Source organism: Cololabis saira, chromosome 1 (genome assembly GCF_033807715.1).
Source record: "Cololabis saira isolate AMF1-May2022 chromosome 1, fColSai1.1, whole genome shotgun sequence".
NCBI classification, from domain to species: Eukaryota; Metazoa; Chordata; class Actinopteri; order Beloniformes; family Belonidae; genus Cololabis; species Cololabis saira.
The window spans coordinates 57,302,951-57,321,369 of NC_084587.1; the positions used below are offsets into that span (position 1 = coordinate 57,302,951).

At 44.5% G+C, this 18,419-nt stretch overlaps 1 protein-coding gene across 1 annotated transcript in view; it reads right to left on the bottom strand.

Moving 5' to 3' along the window:
- dok7b (docking protein 7b) overlaps window positions 1–18,154 on the bottom strand; it is a 105,379-nt gene extending 87,225 nt beyond the window's left edge. Inside the window, exons 1-4 of the mRNA XM_061728320.1 lie at window positions 18,101–18,154; window positions 17,932–17,977; window positions 17,086–17,168; window positions 14,552–14,702 (exon numbers count right to left, since the gene is read on the bottom strand). Of these exons, the coding sequence (XP_061584304.1) occupies window positions 14,552–14,702; window positions 17,086–17,168; window positions 17,932–17,977; window positions 18,101–18,154 (334 nt within the window). The remainder of the gene's footprint in view (window positions 1–14,551; window positions 14,703–17,085; window positions 17,169–17,931; window positions 17,978–18,100) is intronic.
- Between the last annotated feature and the right edge of the window lie 265 nt (window positions 18,155–18,419).

An 18,419-nucleotide genomic window follows, 5' to 3' on the forward strand; every position in this document is an offset into this window, starting at 1 on the left:
GATAGAGAAGAGGGGGAAAAGAAAAGAAAAAAAAGAAACGATCACCGATGTGTGACTGTAACTCATTGAGACTAGCAGATCAAAAATTATAAATACCTTAATATGTGCCGAAAATTTTTATGAAACTTTATCTGATCTAATCACCCAGTGTTTATAAAGCTATCTCTCTAACTAATTATCAAATGTTTATGAAGCTATATCTGATCTAGTCACCATTTAGTGAGAGAGAAAGAGAAAGGAAAAAAAGGCAAATTGTACTTATCTCTCAGAAGAGCCACGGCGTGATGTTGGGGTTCCGGTAAAGCTCCCCGTTCACGTACAGCCGGTCCACGGTGATGACAGCCCGACATCCCTCCGAAATGAGCCTCCTCCGGACCGGGAAGAGGACTCGGCGACGGTCCAGGATCTCCCGGGGGAACTGGTCGTTCACGGAGAACGGCAGTCCGCGCAGCTGTGGCCCCTGTCTCCGAACCTGCTCTTTCTGCTTAAAGTGTTCAAACTTGGCAACAATGGGTCTGGGTCTCTGGGCTTCCGATCTTCTTCCTCCAAGGCGATGGACGCGGTGAAACGTGATGGAATTCGCCATGTCTTCGGGAAGCTTCAGGTGGTTGCGGATGAAATCATGAACAGCTGCTTCCGGATCTTCATCAGGTTTTTCTGGGATCCCAGAGAATACTAAATTGTCCCGCATGCTTCTGCTTTGAAGGTCTAAATTTGCCTCTTTCATGATCTTATTGTCCCTTTTAAGCTGGCTCATCCCCTCTGTCAGAGATTTTACCGACTCCTTTAAATCCCGGTTTTCAGCCGCGAGCGACTCCACCTGCCGTTGGCTGTATTCCAGGGAGGTCTGGAGCGCTTGTATCTCCCTGTGCAAGACCTCCAGGAGGGACAGACGGTTCTCAAAGCCACTTAGCCGGGCGTCGATGGACAGCAGGGCGTCTGTAGTGGTGTTACCTGGGGGGGAGACGGCTCCAGGTGATTTCTCGTCCCGGGATCTTTTTGACGATGAGGCGTTCGGGGTAGCTGCGTCTTTTTTCCCCATTACAATTCGATTTTTTTTTTTTTCAACGTCTTTGAGTCTCTGCAATGTCTCTCAGTAAACAAAATTATAAGTCCAACTTAGTTGGTCTTACCACAGCCCTCCCAGACCTGGTTCTGAGAGCAGGAGTAGATGGCGGGTCTGGACGACTCTGCTGCGGCGGTTCTGGTGTCGGTTGGCCTGGAACGCCCCCTGGGGAAGGCTCCGCTGGAACAGGGCGACTCTGCTCTGGCGAGGCTCTCATGGGGATGAGATGACGACGGTTCCGTCTGATGGTCCCGTGGGGTCCCTCCACCAGGTACGATCGTGGGTTGGTGTGACTTCCGATGATGGCACCTGCTGTTCTTTGATCCGTGATCCACACGTCCTGTCCTGGGTCAAGTGTGTTGAGATGGCGGGCACGATGCCGCTGATTATAGCGTCGGGCGTCTTTTGTCCTCTTCTCACCTTCTTTCAGCATAACAGCTTCACGATCTGGAACAGCTGGGCTTAGCAAGGCAGGAAGAATGGGCACCGTTGTACGAAGCCTCCTCGCCATGAGAAGCTGAGCTGGACTAAACCCGTTCTCCAAAGGCGTAGTCCTGTAAGCGAGCAAAGCTAGATAGGGGTCGTCTGCTTTCTTCAGGAGGCTTTTCACTGTCTGAACCGCACGTTCAGCCTCTGCATTACCTTGAGGGTATCTTGGGCTGCTGGTGACATGGCGGAACCCATAGGATTCAGCAAACTCAGAGAAAGCCGCTCCTGAGAACTGTGGCCCCCCATCCGAAACGAGAAGGTCCGGAATCCCGTGACGTGCGTAGATCGACTTAAGGTGGTGAATTACATCATTTGACTTAGTGGACGTCAGCAGCGCTATCTCCACATACCTTGACATGTAGTCCACAACCAGCAGGTAGGTCTTGCTCCCGAGCATGAACAAATCCGCTCCTAGCTTCTCCCATGGCCTGCCTGGGTACGGTGATGGCATCAGTGGCTCTCTGTGGTTCTGCCTTTCCTTGCAGCATGTCCGGCAGTTAAGAACCAACTCGTTCAGCTGCTGGCTCAGCCCGGGCCACCACACTGACTGTCGCGCCCGCTGTCTGCACTTCACCACGCCTTGGTGGCCTTCGTGCTATTTGGCAAGAACATCATTTCTCATCGCTGAGGGGATGACGAGTCTCTGTCCCTTCAGCAAGATTCCATCATGGACTGTGAGGAACGCTTGCTCTGCCTGATACAGCTTGAGTCCCGGCTCTTTGGGCCCGTTGACTGGCCAGCCTTCAGCTTTGTGATTTTGCATCACTTGCCATTGAACTGGTGTCCCCACGCAGACAAGACTGCTGACTCTTCACCTCTTCGCTCTGTCGTGCCATCCGTATGGCTTTTTCCAAGGTTAGATCTGCATCCAACTGCATGTGTTCAGACAGCGCCTTGTCCAGCATGCCAACAACAATTCTGTCTCTGATCAGTTCGTGGTGCAACGTGGCGTAGTTACAGTACTCTGACAGGGCATACAGTGAAGTGACGAACGAGTCCACGCTCTCTCCCTCCCTCTGATTGCACATGTTAAACTTGGCACGTTCGTAGATAACGTTTTTCTTAACAACAAAAAAGTTCTGAAATCCCTCTCGCACTCCTTGGTATGTGCGTCTTTGTTGGTCTGACAGATTTAGTCCGAGCAGAATGTCATCAGCCTCGTCTCCCATGCAATAAATTAATGTGTTTACTTGGTTATCCTCGGAGCTTGATTGTAGGTTACTTGCCATGCGAAACCTTTCAAACCTCCGGATCCATTTGTCCCATTCCTTAGGCTTTGAAAAGTCAAAAGACTCCGGTGGCTGGATGTTGAAAGTGGCGCTCGGTCCGGCGGCGAGTCGCGGCGCTGCGTTGTCCCTCCGTGCACCCTCGTCGACCGACATACTCAGCTTGTCTTCTCCTTTCAACACCGTGCAAAATAAACGTCCTCAGGTACACTCCACGCTAACTACAGGACTTCTGACACCATGTCGTGTTATTGAATAACGCTCACGTGAGTCCAACTGTACTTTGTAACGTGGATAATGTTTATTCAGCTTTTCAGAGGATAGCCTGTCAGTCCCTCTCTAGTCTCCGCGTGTGTAAACATCCCCTGCGCCGTCGCGCACTGATGATGTCATCCGACATCGACTCTGTAGTCTTTCTACAAAACACTCACACCACAGCGGCGACGCACACCGCACCACGACCCTACGCCGTCGGCTACGCCGTCGATTTAACGCAGAACCATAATTCAGGCGAAGCTGCAGTCTGTCTGCGCTGATACTGACACACCGGGTCGGAGCGGATTTGGTCATGATGTTTAACCTGTGTTTTGTGATTAATAAGCACAGGTTTTAATTATTTTTCGTTGGATCAATGTAGCAAATAAAATCGTTGGGACCATCCAGTTCCTCACCCATCAGATACATGTTTCATGTGATTAGTTCAGGTAAAAACGGAAGTCAAACCAGCAAAATGTCATTTTGCTGGATGAAATATATTAATTCCTGATAAAATAAGTTTGTTAGTGCACAGCTCTGCTCCTGTACGCATGTGAATCAGTGTACGTTTGTGTCTAGATGAAAGTACAATCTGCATTGAGAGTTCTCGCTTCGGGAATCCCGGTGTGTGATTGGACGACGCCTCGGAGTCACCGCTTCTTCTCAATCAACTTTTCAATTGACGCGCCGCGCCCGCCGCCCCGCCGCCCCGCCGCCCCCGTTGCTCCCGCCGCCTTTTCGCCTGAATGGCAGCCAGACGCCTATGATGCCCGTGACGCTTTCAGTGTGAACGGGGGGGTTAGGCTGCCTCGTGTGAACGGAGTTATATTTTGCTGTAACTGTGTCCCTTGTTGTTTCCCTTTTCGTGCGGGCATATCACAGTTCTGTTACCAAGAAGTCAAAGACTGAGGTTCTGTTCCGTTTTCTCGGTTTTGGAGGTTTTAAAAGTACTTAAATAATATGTGCTAGTCGGAGCTCTCTACCTCTGCTGCTTACTCCATCGAGCGGAGACCCGAAATCGCTTAATCTATTTTTTAATCTCTAATTTTACTTTTACTGTTTGCGAGTTGGGATAGCACGGTGGCTTGGTGGTTAGCACTGTTGCCTCACAGCAAGAAGGTCCCCCGGTTCGACTCCCAGGCCCGGCAGGGGTCTTTCTGTGTGGAGTTTGCATGTTCTCCCCGTGCTTGCGTGGGTTCTCTCCGGGTACTCCGGCTTCTTCCCACAGTCCCAAAACATGCATAGTAGGTTAATTGATTATTCTAAATTGCCCGTAGGTGTGAGTGTGTCTGGTTGTTTGTGTCTATGTGTCCCTATGATGGACTGGCAACCTGTCCAGCTGTCCGGCGACCCCTGCCTCTCGCCTGAAAATGAGCTGGGATAGGCTCTAGCAGACCCCCGTTACCCTGCAAAGGATATAGCGGGTATAGATAATGGATGGATGGATGGACGTTTGCGAGTTGCCTTTATTTTTAAATTTGTGTTTGTGCGGTGGGCTTCTTGTGCTTGAGTTGTGAGTAGGGCTGTAGCTATCGAATATTTTATTTATTGAGTATTCTAGTGAAAATTCCATCGATTAATCGAGTAATCGGATAAAACATATTTTTGTTTAGTTAAAGGAGCTTGAGGCCGGATTGTGGCAAGATTTATGAAAAACATTCGTATACATTTTAAGTTTTCTAGTAATAATGTCAGATGAAGCGTTCCAAACCCAGAAGAATGAGCCCTCTAGTGTATCTCTCCTTTGCCTTGAACAGGCTGTTGCTGCAAAATGTGCTGCAATTCGGTCCCGAATTTCCCGCGCTGGGGTGCGGATGTGACGTCACATGACGCTGCATGTGCGCAGAGCCGGATTAAATAAATGGACTACACTAGGCAGACTGTGATTTTTGGGCCCCCCATCCATCGATGTTATTTAAAAATCTTAAACTTACCAAAGTTACTAATAAAACTTAATTCACATTTTACATAGCATAGTCATAGTCAAGTTGGTTCTTTGTATTCCAAAATAAGTCATGTGTTGTATATTAAACAGTCTATCAGACTATTTTTAGATTTTTATTATTTATACGTTATTACAACGCTCTATTAAATGCTATTAAATTATCCTTATCTTATCGATTGTGAGCATTTTGCAGAAAAGGCTCTGTGTGAAATGGTCAGGGGGTCCTCGCGTGTGAGCGTAGCGAGCGCGCGCGGAATTTTTGGGTTTTTCGGGTCGGATCGGGTGTCTATATGCGCAATTTTAACTCTCCAATTAGCAAAATACTGGATACCTTCCCCTGCCTCATCATCATCTGGGCTTGCCTCGACGCGGGGCCCCATGGCTGCTTGAGACCCAGGCGGATCGGTGATTTTTGTAACAAATTTATCAAACGTGCCTTTCAGAGAGGCATTAAACTCTTCCATTTTCTTTAGTTTTTTTCTTTTTTCATCCCCTGATGGAAATTTCCTGATTCTGTCTCGTTCTCTCGACATTGTGTGACAGTTTGTTCCAACTCCACCCATCTGGATCAGAGCAGCTTGTGTCTGCGCTTGGTCTGACGTTGTATTGAACAACAGACACGCGTCATCATTGCACATATATTTATTGATATGCACAGACTAGTACATATTTAGGTCTGTAATGGAACGTGACTGTTGATATTTATAAGGGAAAAAAGGAAAAAAAAACTAAAAAAAATAAATAAATTGGGGAAAAAAAAAACGGCCCATAGCGCGAGGCCCCGTGTGGCGCGAGGCCCCTTGGGGCGTGAGGCCCCGTGGGGCGCGAGGCCCCGTGGGGTGCGAGGCCCCGTGCGGTCGCACGGTTTGCGTATGTATGCGTATATATATATGTATGTATACTAAATATAGTAATAATGCACATATATATATATGCCTTAAGTTTTTACCGGCATGTTATCAACCATTAATATGTGTGCAGACAAAAAAAAAATTTTTTTTTTTTTTTTTTTTTTTTGTCCCTCTGTCTGGGCCCCCCCTCAATCGGGCCCTAGGCACATGCCTAGTTTGCCTTTGCGTTAATCCGGCTCTGCTTGTGCCTAATAAAAGACTTCTGCAAAAACCGACTCCAGACTGTGAGACTAGGCCCCCACCTCTCTCCTGTCCGCACGCTTAGCCCCGGCCCCTGACAAGGCTGTGTGCTGAGCCCCCTCCTGCACTGTCTCTACACCCATGACTGCAGCCCAGCAAACCACAGCAACCTCATTGTGAAGTTTGTTGACAAAAAACAATTGTCAGACTCATTTCTAAGGGTGAAGAGGCAGCCTACAGAGAGGAGGTCCTGAAGCTGGCAACTTGGTGCACATAGAACAACCTAGCTCTGAACACCAAGAAGATGATCCGCTAAGCTATCTGCCAATCAAGCATAGTTCATCAGATGCCTAGATGTCATTAAACTCTCAAAACTTCCTCCATTTAAATGAGAATAAGGCCCTGTCCCAATACTACCACTACCCCTCGTTTTCATCCCTAGGCTACCCCTAAATTTGCACGTTCCCGTGAGGGTAGTGGTGTCCCAATTCCTCTTTCCACCTAGGGGTAGTGAAGAAAAGTAGTGTAGTGGCTATGAATCTGTCCCTACGGATGTAGGGATTTCCGATCCTCACTAGTTTGATCTAGGGATAGAAAAAATTCTCAGAATGCTTTTCGTCGTCATTTGCGGACTGAATAAAAAAAAAAAATGGCGGACATTTCTTATTTTTTAGTGAATAAAATCAATATTTTGAGTTAGTTTCTGCATAAAAATGCGTTTTGATTACATTTCTAGCGAGAAATATATATTTTACTTTCATAATATTCACTCAGTGAATGTATATAATCACTCGCTTGCCCGTTGTTGCGAAGTCTTTTTCAAACCTCGCCAGAATAAAGGCTGATTTATGGTTCCGCGTTACACCAACGCAGAGCCTACGGTGTAGGTTACGCAGAGGTGTCAAGTAACGAAGTACAAATACTTCATTACCTTACTTAAGTAGAAATTTTGGTTATCTATACTTCACTGGAGTAATTATTTTTCAGATGACTTTTTACTTTTACTCCTTACATTTTCACGCAATTATCTGTACTTTTTAGTCCTTACATTTTAAAAACAGTCTTGTTACTCTATTTCATTTCGGCCTTTAAAAAAAAACTATCCAGTTAAATTGCTCCATCCGGATAGAGTGAATTTGGTTGTGGTTGTTTCAGATGTTCTTGTCCAGTTTTGTTCTTACATCAGTTGCCCTCAGATTCCTGCAACTAAACTTGGATGTACATTCCAATAAAGGTTAGGATAAATGATAACATGCCTCTGAAGTTTGACTTTTTGCACCATTACAATAGGCAACTAGTCATCATATCTTCTGCTCTCTGAAACACATGTAAATGCTCAATAGTACACATGGTTCTTTAATATATTTGCATTATACTAAGATGCATTCATTTTCAATGGCTTTTGTCCTTAATGGCTTTTTCCCCCCTTACATTACTTTTACTTTTATATTTTAAGTAGTTTTGAAACCAGTACTTTTATACTTTTACTTGAGTAAAAAACTTGAGTTGATACTTCAACTTCTACAGGAGTATTTTTAAACTCTAGTATCTATACTTCTACCTGAGTAATGAATGTGAATACTTTTGATACCTCTGAGGTTATGTAACCTACGCCGTAGGCTACGCCGTAGGCTCTGCGTCGATGTTATGTGGCGATGCGCGTCGTACGCCGTACCCTACCCTGTAGGCTCTGCGTCAATTTAACGCGGACCCATAAATCAGCTCCGGAGCCGGCAGGCAGAAATCTCGAAATTTTCTGAGCAAATTTCTTAACATGCGTAGCTACAACTGTTAGATTTCATCTATTAAACCAACATTTATCTTCCTAAATGATTTATTTCAGCCAGCGGTAATTCTCAACAGAGCTGCAGGTTTCTCCCCCGGGATGACGGCACAGGGCGATCATGTCTGTACTCCGGCTGCTGCTGCTGCTGCTGCTCCGAGCCGGCGGCTCTTCTCATCTCCGAAAACATCGGGTCAAATTTCTTAACAGGCGTTATTTGGATAAACTGAGCCCAGGTTGGGGATCTTAACGGTTACTTTTACGCCTGAAAAAATATTAAAACTAAATAAAGTGGCATATTAACAGCGCTACAGCTGAAATTAAAACAGCTTTTGGCTCTCAGCTTCCTGATTTTAGGGGTGGTGCTGAAAGTAGGAGTAAGGGGAGTATTGGGACAGGCCCCTGGGAAGATGTCAAGTGCCCTAAAATCTGTCCCTTCTTTTTTAGGTGTAGTGATAGAAAGTAGGGCTAGTGAAAGAAATAGTATTGGGATTGGGCCAAAGACTGAATGCATTGTATTTGCTCCTTCCAAGCCCTCCAGTAGCACAGTATCTTCATTTGTCCCAGGTTTTTATGCCCTTACCCCTCACTTTAACCAGATAATCAGAAATCTGGGAGTGGGTCTTGATAACACTTTAAAATTTGACAAACAGATCAACATCATCAGAGCAACTGACTCGCTAATGGACCCACTCCAGTTTGCATATCGCGCAGGCAGAAGCGTGGATGATGCAAAAACCTTCATCATGGACTCCATTCACAAACACCTGGAGCTCCCTGACTCATCCGCCAGACTACTGTTTGCTGACTTCTCATCAGCATTCAACACCCTGCAGCCCCACATCCTGGCCACTAAACTGTCCTCCCACTTTCACCTGGATGATCAGTTAATCATGTGGATCCCGGACTTTCTGACCAACAGGACTCAGAGGGTTCGGGTCAACAACTCTCTCTCCGACCTCTGCTCCACTTCCACTGGCTCCCCCCAGGGCTGTGTGCTCTCCCCCCTGCTCTTTATCCTCTACACCGATGACTACAGAGCCACACAGCCCAACTGCCATCTGGTTAAGTACGCTGACGACACAGTTCTCCTGTTGCTGCTGTCAGGCCCCTCACAACATCACGGACCCGTTCTACAGGAGTTCGTGGAGTGGTGTGACAGCTCCAAACTGGAACTAAACACCAGCAAGACCAAAGACATGGTGGTGACCTTCTCCAGCAGACAAAGGGATCTGGCTGGTGCAGTCACCACCACCGTCCACGGGAAGCCAGTGGAGACAGTCGTGGAGTACAAATACCTGGGCACCATTCTCCACCAACACAGAGGAGATTCTCAGGAAGTGCCACCAACGGCTGTACCTCCTCAGGAAACTCAACTCCTTTAGAGTCAGCACACACATCATGGTGACTTTCTACTATGCCTTCCTGGAAAGCATCATGACCTTCTCCATGACCTGCTGGTTCCACTCCCTCAGCACCCAGAACAGGAACAGACTGCAGAGCACAGCATCACTGTGCTCGAAAATCATCGGCCTGCCGGTAAGAACTCTGTCACAGGTTTTTAACCAACAGGCCCTCAGCCAGGCAGCTAAAATCATCAACGACCCCTCCCACATACTTCACCCTGCATTTCAGTGGCTCCCCTCCAGGCGGCGCCTCCTCTGCGTCGCCTGTAGGACTGAGAGGAGGAGAACTACTCCCCAAAAGCTACCCTGCTTTTTAATTCCAGCTGCTAACCACCATCCCCCACATCCACAGACCCCCCCGGACTACTCCATACTCCTGTTACATTGTTTACATCCACTGTCAACACTTTACACTGACACTTTATATTTTATTTATACCATTACAGTCACTCTATTGTACATTTTTTTTGACATTCTTATATTTATATATTCTTTGTACATTCTTTGTACATACGAGACATGCCCCATTTATCTGTTTATTTTATTCTATTATTCTATTTGGTACTTTCAACGTCTTGCTGCTCAGTTGTCTTGCAATTGCCCCTCGGGGATAAATAAAGTTTTTCTGAATCTGAATCTGAATCTGAACTCTGTTGTCAGGACGAGCTTCTGGCAACTTCAACTCCTCGCAAAAGTCAAGCAGTTCTTGAGCTGTGGTGACCTTGAGAAAGCCGTTTATGCGTTCAGTAGTTCTCGGCTTGATTTTTGTAATGCTCTTTATTTGGGTATAAACCCAACTTTGTTATGTCCAGAGCCGGATTAACGCAAAGGCAAACTAGGCATGCGCCTAGGCCCCGATCGACAGGGGAGGGGCCCAGACAGAGGGACAAAAAAAAAAAAAAAAATGTTTGTCTGCACGCATATTAATGGTTGATACCATGCCGGTAAAAACCTAAGGCATATATATATATATATATATATATATATATATATATATATATATATATATATATATATATATATATATATATATATATATATGTGCATTATTACTATATTAAGTATACATACATACCATACCATACAGTTAAATTCATTATTATTATTATTACATACATATACGCATACATACGCACAGGGCCGCCGCAAGGGGTGTGCGAACCGTGCGACCGCACGGGGCCTCGCGCCCCAAGGGCCTCGCGCTCGGGCCGTTTTTTTTGTGTTTTTTTTTCCTTTTTTCCCATATAAATATCAACAGTCACGTTCCATTACAGACCTAAATGTGTACTAGTCTGTGCATATCAATAAATATATGTGCAATAATGCGCGTGTCTGTTGTTCAATACAACTGATCAGACCAAGCGCAGACACAAGCTGCTCTGATCCAGACGGGTGGAGTTGGAACAAACTGTCACACAATGTCGAGAGAACGAGACGGATTCAGGAAATTTCCATCAGGGGATGAAAAAAGAAAAAAACAAAAGAAAATGGAAGAGTTTAAAGCCTCTCTGAAAGGCTCGTTTGATAAATTTGTTACAAAAATCACTGATCCGACTGGGTCTCAATCAGCCGTGGGGCCCCACGTCGAGGCAAGAGATGATGAGGAGGCAGGGGAAGGTATCCAGTATTTTGATAATTGGAGAGTTAGAATTGCGCATATAGACACCCGATCCGACCCGAAAAACCCAAAAATTTCACCGCCAAGGGCCCCCCCCAGGCCATTTCGTACAGGGCCTCGCAAATCTCCCAGATGGCTCTGCAAACGCATACACATACATACATACACATACAGACATACATACTACAGCACACTTTGTCTTACGGCAAATTTTATTGGTCTTTGTAGATTTGACTTCTTATTTAACTATTCAATTTAATCAACACATTTAATTAAGATTTTCTGCAAAATGCAATAGCTTAAAACATTTATTTTATTTTACTCTGTTTACATAGCAATGCTGACACCTATTGGTGATTTACTGGTACTAATACCTTAACAATGATACTCGCAATCGATAAGATAAGGATAATTTAATAGCATTTAATAGAGCGGTGTAATAGAGCGGTGTAATAACTTATATATTTGAATAATAAAAATCAAAAAATAGTCCGATAGACTGTTTAATATACAACACATGACTTATTTTGGAATACATAGAACCAACTTGACTATGACTATGCTATGTAAAATGTGAATTAACTTTTATTAGTAACTTTGGTAAGTTTAAGATTTCAATTCATAAATAACATCGATGGAGGGGGGCCTAAAAATCACAGTCTGCCTAGTGTAGTCCATTTATTTAATCCGGCTCTGGTTATGTCATTTGTAACTTGTTCAGAATGCTGCTGCCCGCCTCCTGACAGGTTCCCGGAAACACGACATCACTCCTGTACATTATATTCCTTACATTAACTCCCCGTTGAGAATTCATTTTCAGCTCATTTGTTTTTAGTGCTGTAAATGGCCTTGCTCCCTCATATCTATGCAATATTTTAAGTTTCCGTCAACCCAGCAGAACTTTGCATTCAGCAGCGATCGCTAAACTTTTGCAGTTACTGGTCTCAAATTCTGGAACATGCGGCCTCCTAAGTTAGAGTCGCTCCCTGACCTGCCTCAATTCAAATCCCAACCGCTCAGATTGGCATTTGGCACATAATACCACTTTTTTTCCCATTTAATTTTTTATACTTTTTTTAATTCGATTTTTCCATGATGAGGATGGTACACAAAGATCTATATTGAAGTGGGATGCAGAGGATTTGTGGCTTCTTCCACCATCAGGAAGACCTTGGGAATCATGGACAGGCCTTGCACTTACAACTATCTGAAGCGGCCGAAAAAAGCAGCCAGTGGATATGGCTCAAGTAGAATGACCCTTGCTGGGCTCCAAGAACATCAAGATGACCCTCCGCCATACGCACACACCCACACACACATCCAGGAGGAAATGTGTCTCAAAACCATCCCATTCACATATGGGTACAGACCAAGATGAGCCCCACAATCCACAAAACCTGTGTTGTCCCATGGTTTACCCGCCTCATCCTCTGTTACCTTTGGTCTCTGGAACTGTCAGTCCACAGTTAACAAAACAGAGTTCATCAGTTCATCTCTCAGACATTCAGGTCCTAGCCCTGACAGAGACTTGGATCCGCCCAGGAAAAAAACACAGCTACACCAGCTGCTCTATCCGTAGATGCCGAATTCACTCAAACACCTCGCTCTGCTGGACGAGGAGGTGGTACAGGCAAAAAGTGAATTTTCACATCCATCTGTCAAATCCATCTGCTAACTGCTCATCACTTGAATATCACGCAGTAAAAATCTCTAAGCCCTTCACTGCTTACATTCTGGTCATATACCTCCATCCAGGAGACAACATAGATGAGTTCATCTCTGAACTGGACATGATTGTCTCTGACATTTGTGATGATGGCTCTCCACTAATTGTATTGGGAGATATGAACATTCACATCAAAACACAGGCAAATGAGTTTCTGGCTCTCATCCACTCTTTCAATCTTGCACTGGTCCAGACTCCTCCAACACATAAAGCTGGTCACACCCTTGACCTGGTGCTGACCAGAAACCGCACTACAGCTGACGTGTGCGTCACACCACTGTACCTCTCAGACCACTTCCTGGTTAACTTCTCCATCTCCCTTCCTCATGTCACTCAGCTGACTCAGCCCTACACTGCTGTCTGATGAGGTCTGCTCTAACCTCTCTTCCCTCTCAGACTTTTCCACCCTATCTGTTAATGAGGCTACAGTAACACTCTGCTCCTCACTCGCCTCCTCTCTGGATAAACTCGGTCCTCTGGTGTCCAAGCCAGTTCGTCAGAAACCTCCCAGTCCATGGCTCACAGAGGACTTAGGGGCAGCAGAAAGAAAGTGGTGCAAATCCAAAAAGCACACTGACTTGTCCGACAAAAACTTTAATTTTTCACATCCAGCTTAAAGGCTGCTAAGGTATCCTTTTACCAGAACAAAATCAGAAATGCTCCCAACTCCCGACAACTGTTCATGGCGTTTAACTCTCTTCTCTCTCCACCACCTGCTCAACCTCCTAGTGGGTTGTCAGAAAAGTTTGTGTCCTACTTTACTGAAAAGATACTACTACTATCAATAACCGATTCTCTGAGTCTGCCCACCCCAGCCCACTCCAGCCTGCTACTGGTGCCTCTCTCTGCTCCTTCTGGTCTCTAAATGAGGATGAAGTCTCTAAACTTCTAGTCAGCTCAAAACCAACGACCTGTCCACTCGATCCTGTACCTACCGACATCCTGCAGAGCATTTTACCTACCGCCAAACCTACAATAACCCACATTATCAACTTCGTTCTTAAATCTGTCATCTTTCCCTCTGCCTTGCCTTGTCTAAAGACAACTTTTTCAAGGATTTTGGACATAAAATGAAGATTATAAATGGGTCTGTAATTGGCTAAATCGGCTGGATTTTTTTAAGGGTTGGTTTCAAAACAGCTAACTTACTATGGTGGTACATAACCAATTGATAATGAAATATTAATGTGGTCAAGCAGAGAGGAGTTAATGGATATCTTTTAACAGTTTAGTTGGGATGGGGTCTAGCATCCCTAGCTTTCAGGTTGACAAGACTTAATTACTTAATTAATTAATAACTCAGAGAGATCAACAGGTGAAAAATAATATAAATATGTATTTCAATCAAAAGATATTCAAGGTAAATTCTGTTGGGAATATGTTTTAGCCTTTGCAGGAGTTACAGAGAACTGAAACAGATTAAAAAGGGCCAAACATAATTTGGGATTTGTGACCCTGTTCATCTTTTTATGAGGCAAAATGTGTATCATATGAAAGTAGGGAGATAGCCAAGAGTGGTTACATGAGTACAAGGCCAAATCCACAATGTTTGGGGACCAAAAGAAGACGAGAGCCGAGCGATAAGGATCAATCAAGGCTCCAACGAAGGGAGGGCTAAGTCTAAACTACGGTTGACAAAAATGCTAATATTTAGATATATGATTATAATATAATTGGCTAAATTGGATTTTTCAAATATGCAACTGTTTAATATCCCCACTATGCCACTGCCTTTGCTCATGCATTGTTAAGCAGTAATGTGTGAAATTGTTAGTGTATGTGCATGTGCGTGTGTGTTAACATCTTTACTTTTGTACAAAACTGAATAACTAACTTCATTAAAAATGTAAAAAAGTTCAACTGATTTCCTGATGCATTTTACCGTCCCCCTCAATACACTAAACTTTCACGCTTCAGAGTAACTTCACAGAATTCCAATCACTTACCTTCACCCAGACTGTAACGAATATGAGCGTCCCAGGTGAGCAGGACGTCTGGGCTGCTGAAGCCCAGGACCAGGGTGCGTGCCAGGCACATGATGGAGAGAGTGAAGGATACGCCATCATAGCCAGGTCCTGGCTCCACACCACAAATCCCCTGGAGGAAAAAGTATGTTTAAGCTGGATATCAGAGATTTTGAAATCCCACATTGGCCACGGTTACATGTTTTTTAATTTGGAATTAATTATTCTGAATTAAATAATTCCAAATTAAACTATTTTTCTTCAAGTTTACATGGAAATAGTAATTCCGAATTGAGGTTTACATGGAAAACACATTTGATCGGCTTTATCCAATTCCTCTTAAGGTCTGGAGGTTGGGAAGGTTCTGATTGGATAGGGGGCAGACCGGAAGTTACGTCTACCGGAAGAAGAACTAACTTAGCCACTACAACTTTGAAAAGCTCACAATTTTGATGTTTCCTGTTTCCATCTGTTCTTTTAATTATTTCCAGGTCCTCCAAGCTATTTATTAAATAAATGGTCTCTGCTCTTGAACAGCGTTTACTGCGTGCTGCATCTTGAAACTTTATTTGGCAAACAAGCCCAGCGCGGAATATAATAATACATGGAGACAGACGGGCGAGGGAACGAGCAGCGCAGAAAGACCGGAATTAATTTAAAGCGGAATGAGTGTATACATGATCGCGGAATTATTCTATTCGGATTTAAAATCGGAATAAACCAGCCACTTACCGTATTTTCGCGACCATAAGGCGCAACTTTTTTTTTTTTTTTTTTTTTTAAATGTGCCGGGCGCCTTAAGAAACGGTGCGCCGTGTCTATTACCTGAATTACGGTAATGTCAGGTCGGCCACCAATAGAAGGTAAAAAGAGAAGGGGGCGGGTGAAGCTGAATGAGACCATCCACTGAGCTGTTTAATGCGAAACAGATGATGAAGACTTTTAAGGATTTGCTTGATGTGTAAAGTGAAATAAAATACAATCAAACTAAGTTTTGCTCCGCTCTATTTAAATAAGCACACTTGTGTGTGAGTGTTCTGCAGCGCCGGCCGGTCGGAACCGTCCACATTCCCCGGTTAAAGCAGCGGCTGCAGCAGCGCGGTGATGGTCGCTGCTGCAGCCGACTTCCTGGTTCCCCAAGCGGGTCCGATGACCTGGTTCCTGGCCGCTTTAAGAGCAGAGATTTCTGGGGTCTGTCTCAGGTCAGATCAGCTTCACTTTCCGAGATTTGCAGCCAAATCTGTCGGTTACAAACCCGGTACCGGATCCCGACATGCGCGTGTGTGTATTCGCGGCGCGACACACAGATTCTCATGTAGGCTATGTGGTGCTGGACTGGCGCAGCTGATGGACAGAAACTTATGGTGATTTTTAAAAGAAAAACTTTGCATAAGAGGTTTCCAGCCGGAGTCATTATAAGGGTGAATGAAAAGAGGGGGCTGGATGAAGGGATGATGATGATCAAGAAGCTGAGACAGGTCTGGAAATTCGGACTGGCGCAGATGAATTAACGGAGCTCCTGTCGGATACAAACCCCGGTACCGGCTCCCCGACAGCGCGTGTGTGTGAGCGGGTCCAGCGCGAGGGTCCCGGGACGCGGGACCCGGGACCGCCGCGGGACCAGCGCGGGGGGGGGCGGACCGGGACCCGGGACCCGGTCCAGCGCGAGGGAGCAAACGGGGAGCGGGACCCGGGACCGCCGCGGTCGGAATTTTTAAAGGAAAAGCGTTCCCTAAAGAGACTTTTCCAGCCAGAGTGAAATGAAAAGGGCTGGATGGATGAGGAGATGATCAGTGGCTGAGACAGGTTTGTGCAGCAACCCGGTGTTTTTTTTTAAATTCTTTAATGCAGAAACAGAATATGAACCTTTGAAGGGTTTGATTGATGTGAAAAGTGAAATAAAATATCAAACTAAGTTTTGCTTCTGCTGTATTTTTAGCGCGTGTGTGTTTTGCAACGCGTGTCTGTGCAGCTCCGTCTCCGTAGACGGCGCCTTTTGGGTCGGTGCGCCGTATGTGTGTTTTAAAACCAAAAATGACACACAAAACTGAGGGTGCGCCTTTCCACACAGTGCGCCATATGGTCGCGAAAATACGGTACTTCGGAATTAAGTTTAATTCAGAATGGCCATTTTCAATCGGAATTAGGTGTTTTTATGGTAATTTTGAATCGTTTTAAATCGGATTTAATTTTAATTCTGAATTAAAGAGGAATTAAACTTCCCATTTAAACACACTCAGTGATGCTTTTCTAGCCACATATTGTCAAACCGAAATATATCATATGCATCAAGCCATCTTTATCAAAATGTAAGTTCTCTGCCTCGTGAAAGCAGGTTTCACATGATTTACAGAACCTGTGACCCCTCATTACTCACAATATATTACACGGCTCCAGGAAAGAGAGGAGATAGCTGATAAAAGGCTGATATTTAGGAAGAAAACTACAAGAGCTGTTTCAACCATGTTAATATAGATTAAAAAGCAATTGTTGGTTTGGATTGCGGATTAACATACCTCCAGTGTTACGTTTAGACTCCCCTTGTGTCCAGTGCTTTTCCCTTTCTTCTTCCCTTTATACACATGCAAAATCAAGCAGTCTGAAGCAAACACAAATAGACACATTTTTAAAAACTGACAGACTTGCTAATTAATTCTGTTTTTAACATCAGAATAAGAGAATGGAGACTATTTAAAGTCAGTATTTTTTTTTCTTGATGCAGGTCCACCTGTATACTATGGCACAGCTGTCTTAACAAATGCTAAAGACAATCAACTGATCCACTGGGACAGATAAAAATAAAAGTAAATCCACAAATATGCAGAGATATAACATTGCAGACACAGAGACACTACTCCCTCCACTCTTGCCAGTTTCTTCAAGGACGCAGTGGTTGCCTTGTGAGCCATATTACTACATGCTGAGAGACTCATATTCTGTCTTCCCAGTATTAAAACTGATCCCTGCTGTTTAGCCAACTTTTCGCAGAGTCAGACTATGACAGCGTCAGAGTTTGTGGTTTTGGCTAAGACATTAAAACACCTAACTCAAAAACCATGACAATTTTATTTCAAGAATCTTAATTTGCATAAAAAGGTGGAACACCCCTTTGATCTTCACAATTTCAAAATCAATTTCTATGATTTTATAAAGTAATTCAGTTATTTCAGCTCCACACTTGATATGGATAAATTGTACTGGGGCGAACAGCCAAGACACCAATTGGCACTTAGTGATTAGTTTAACTGTGAAAATTTGAAGACATTACTGCTTATTGATGTGGATGAGCAAGCCGATCTGGGAAATGGTGGGAATGCAAATCTCTTATAATAATAATTGCTATATAAATCAAAACGACATACCCGCAACAGGAGAGGGCTTCTGGAGAACAACTGACCGATTCTTCCACTGTGAAGAAGTTGGTTAAGTTGGTTAAGACAGATATGTTTTAAAATATAATCCTCTGGTAGCCCTGGAAGAATTTAAATAAATTTCAAAACATAAAAGGAGAAGGAAACCTGTGGAATTAACCTTTTTTCCATCTCTAAACTTGACTTGTCCCTCTGCGACAACTGAATCCGTCATCTTCTGTCATGGTTCTGAGCTGACAGTGGCATATGTGTGTGTGTGAGAGATATATATATAGATAGATAGATATATATAGGCTACAGAGAAAGAGAGAAAGAGTGAGAGAGTGTGTGTAGTTTTGTTGGGGAGAGAGGGGGGTGGGACACTTTTTAAAATAGATTTTACAGCCCAGAGCCTGCCAGCAAACAATTTTCGTCCCTCTTACTGACACCACTAAAGCTTGTCGAGACACCAGCCTCCTGCCAAGTTAGTGGGTTTAGTG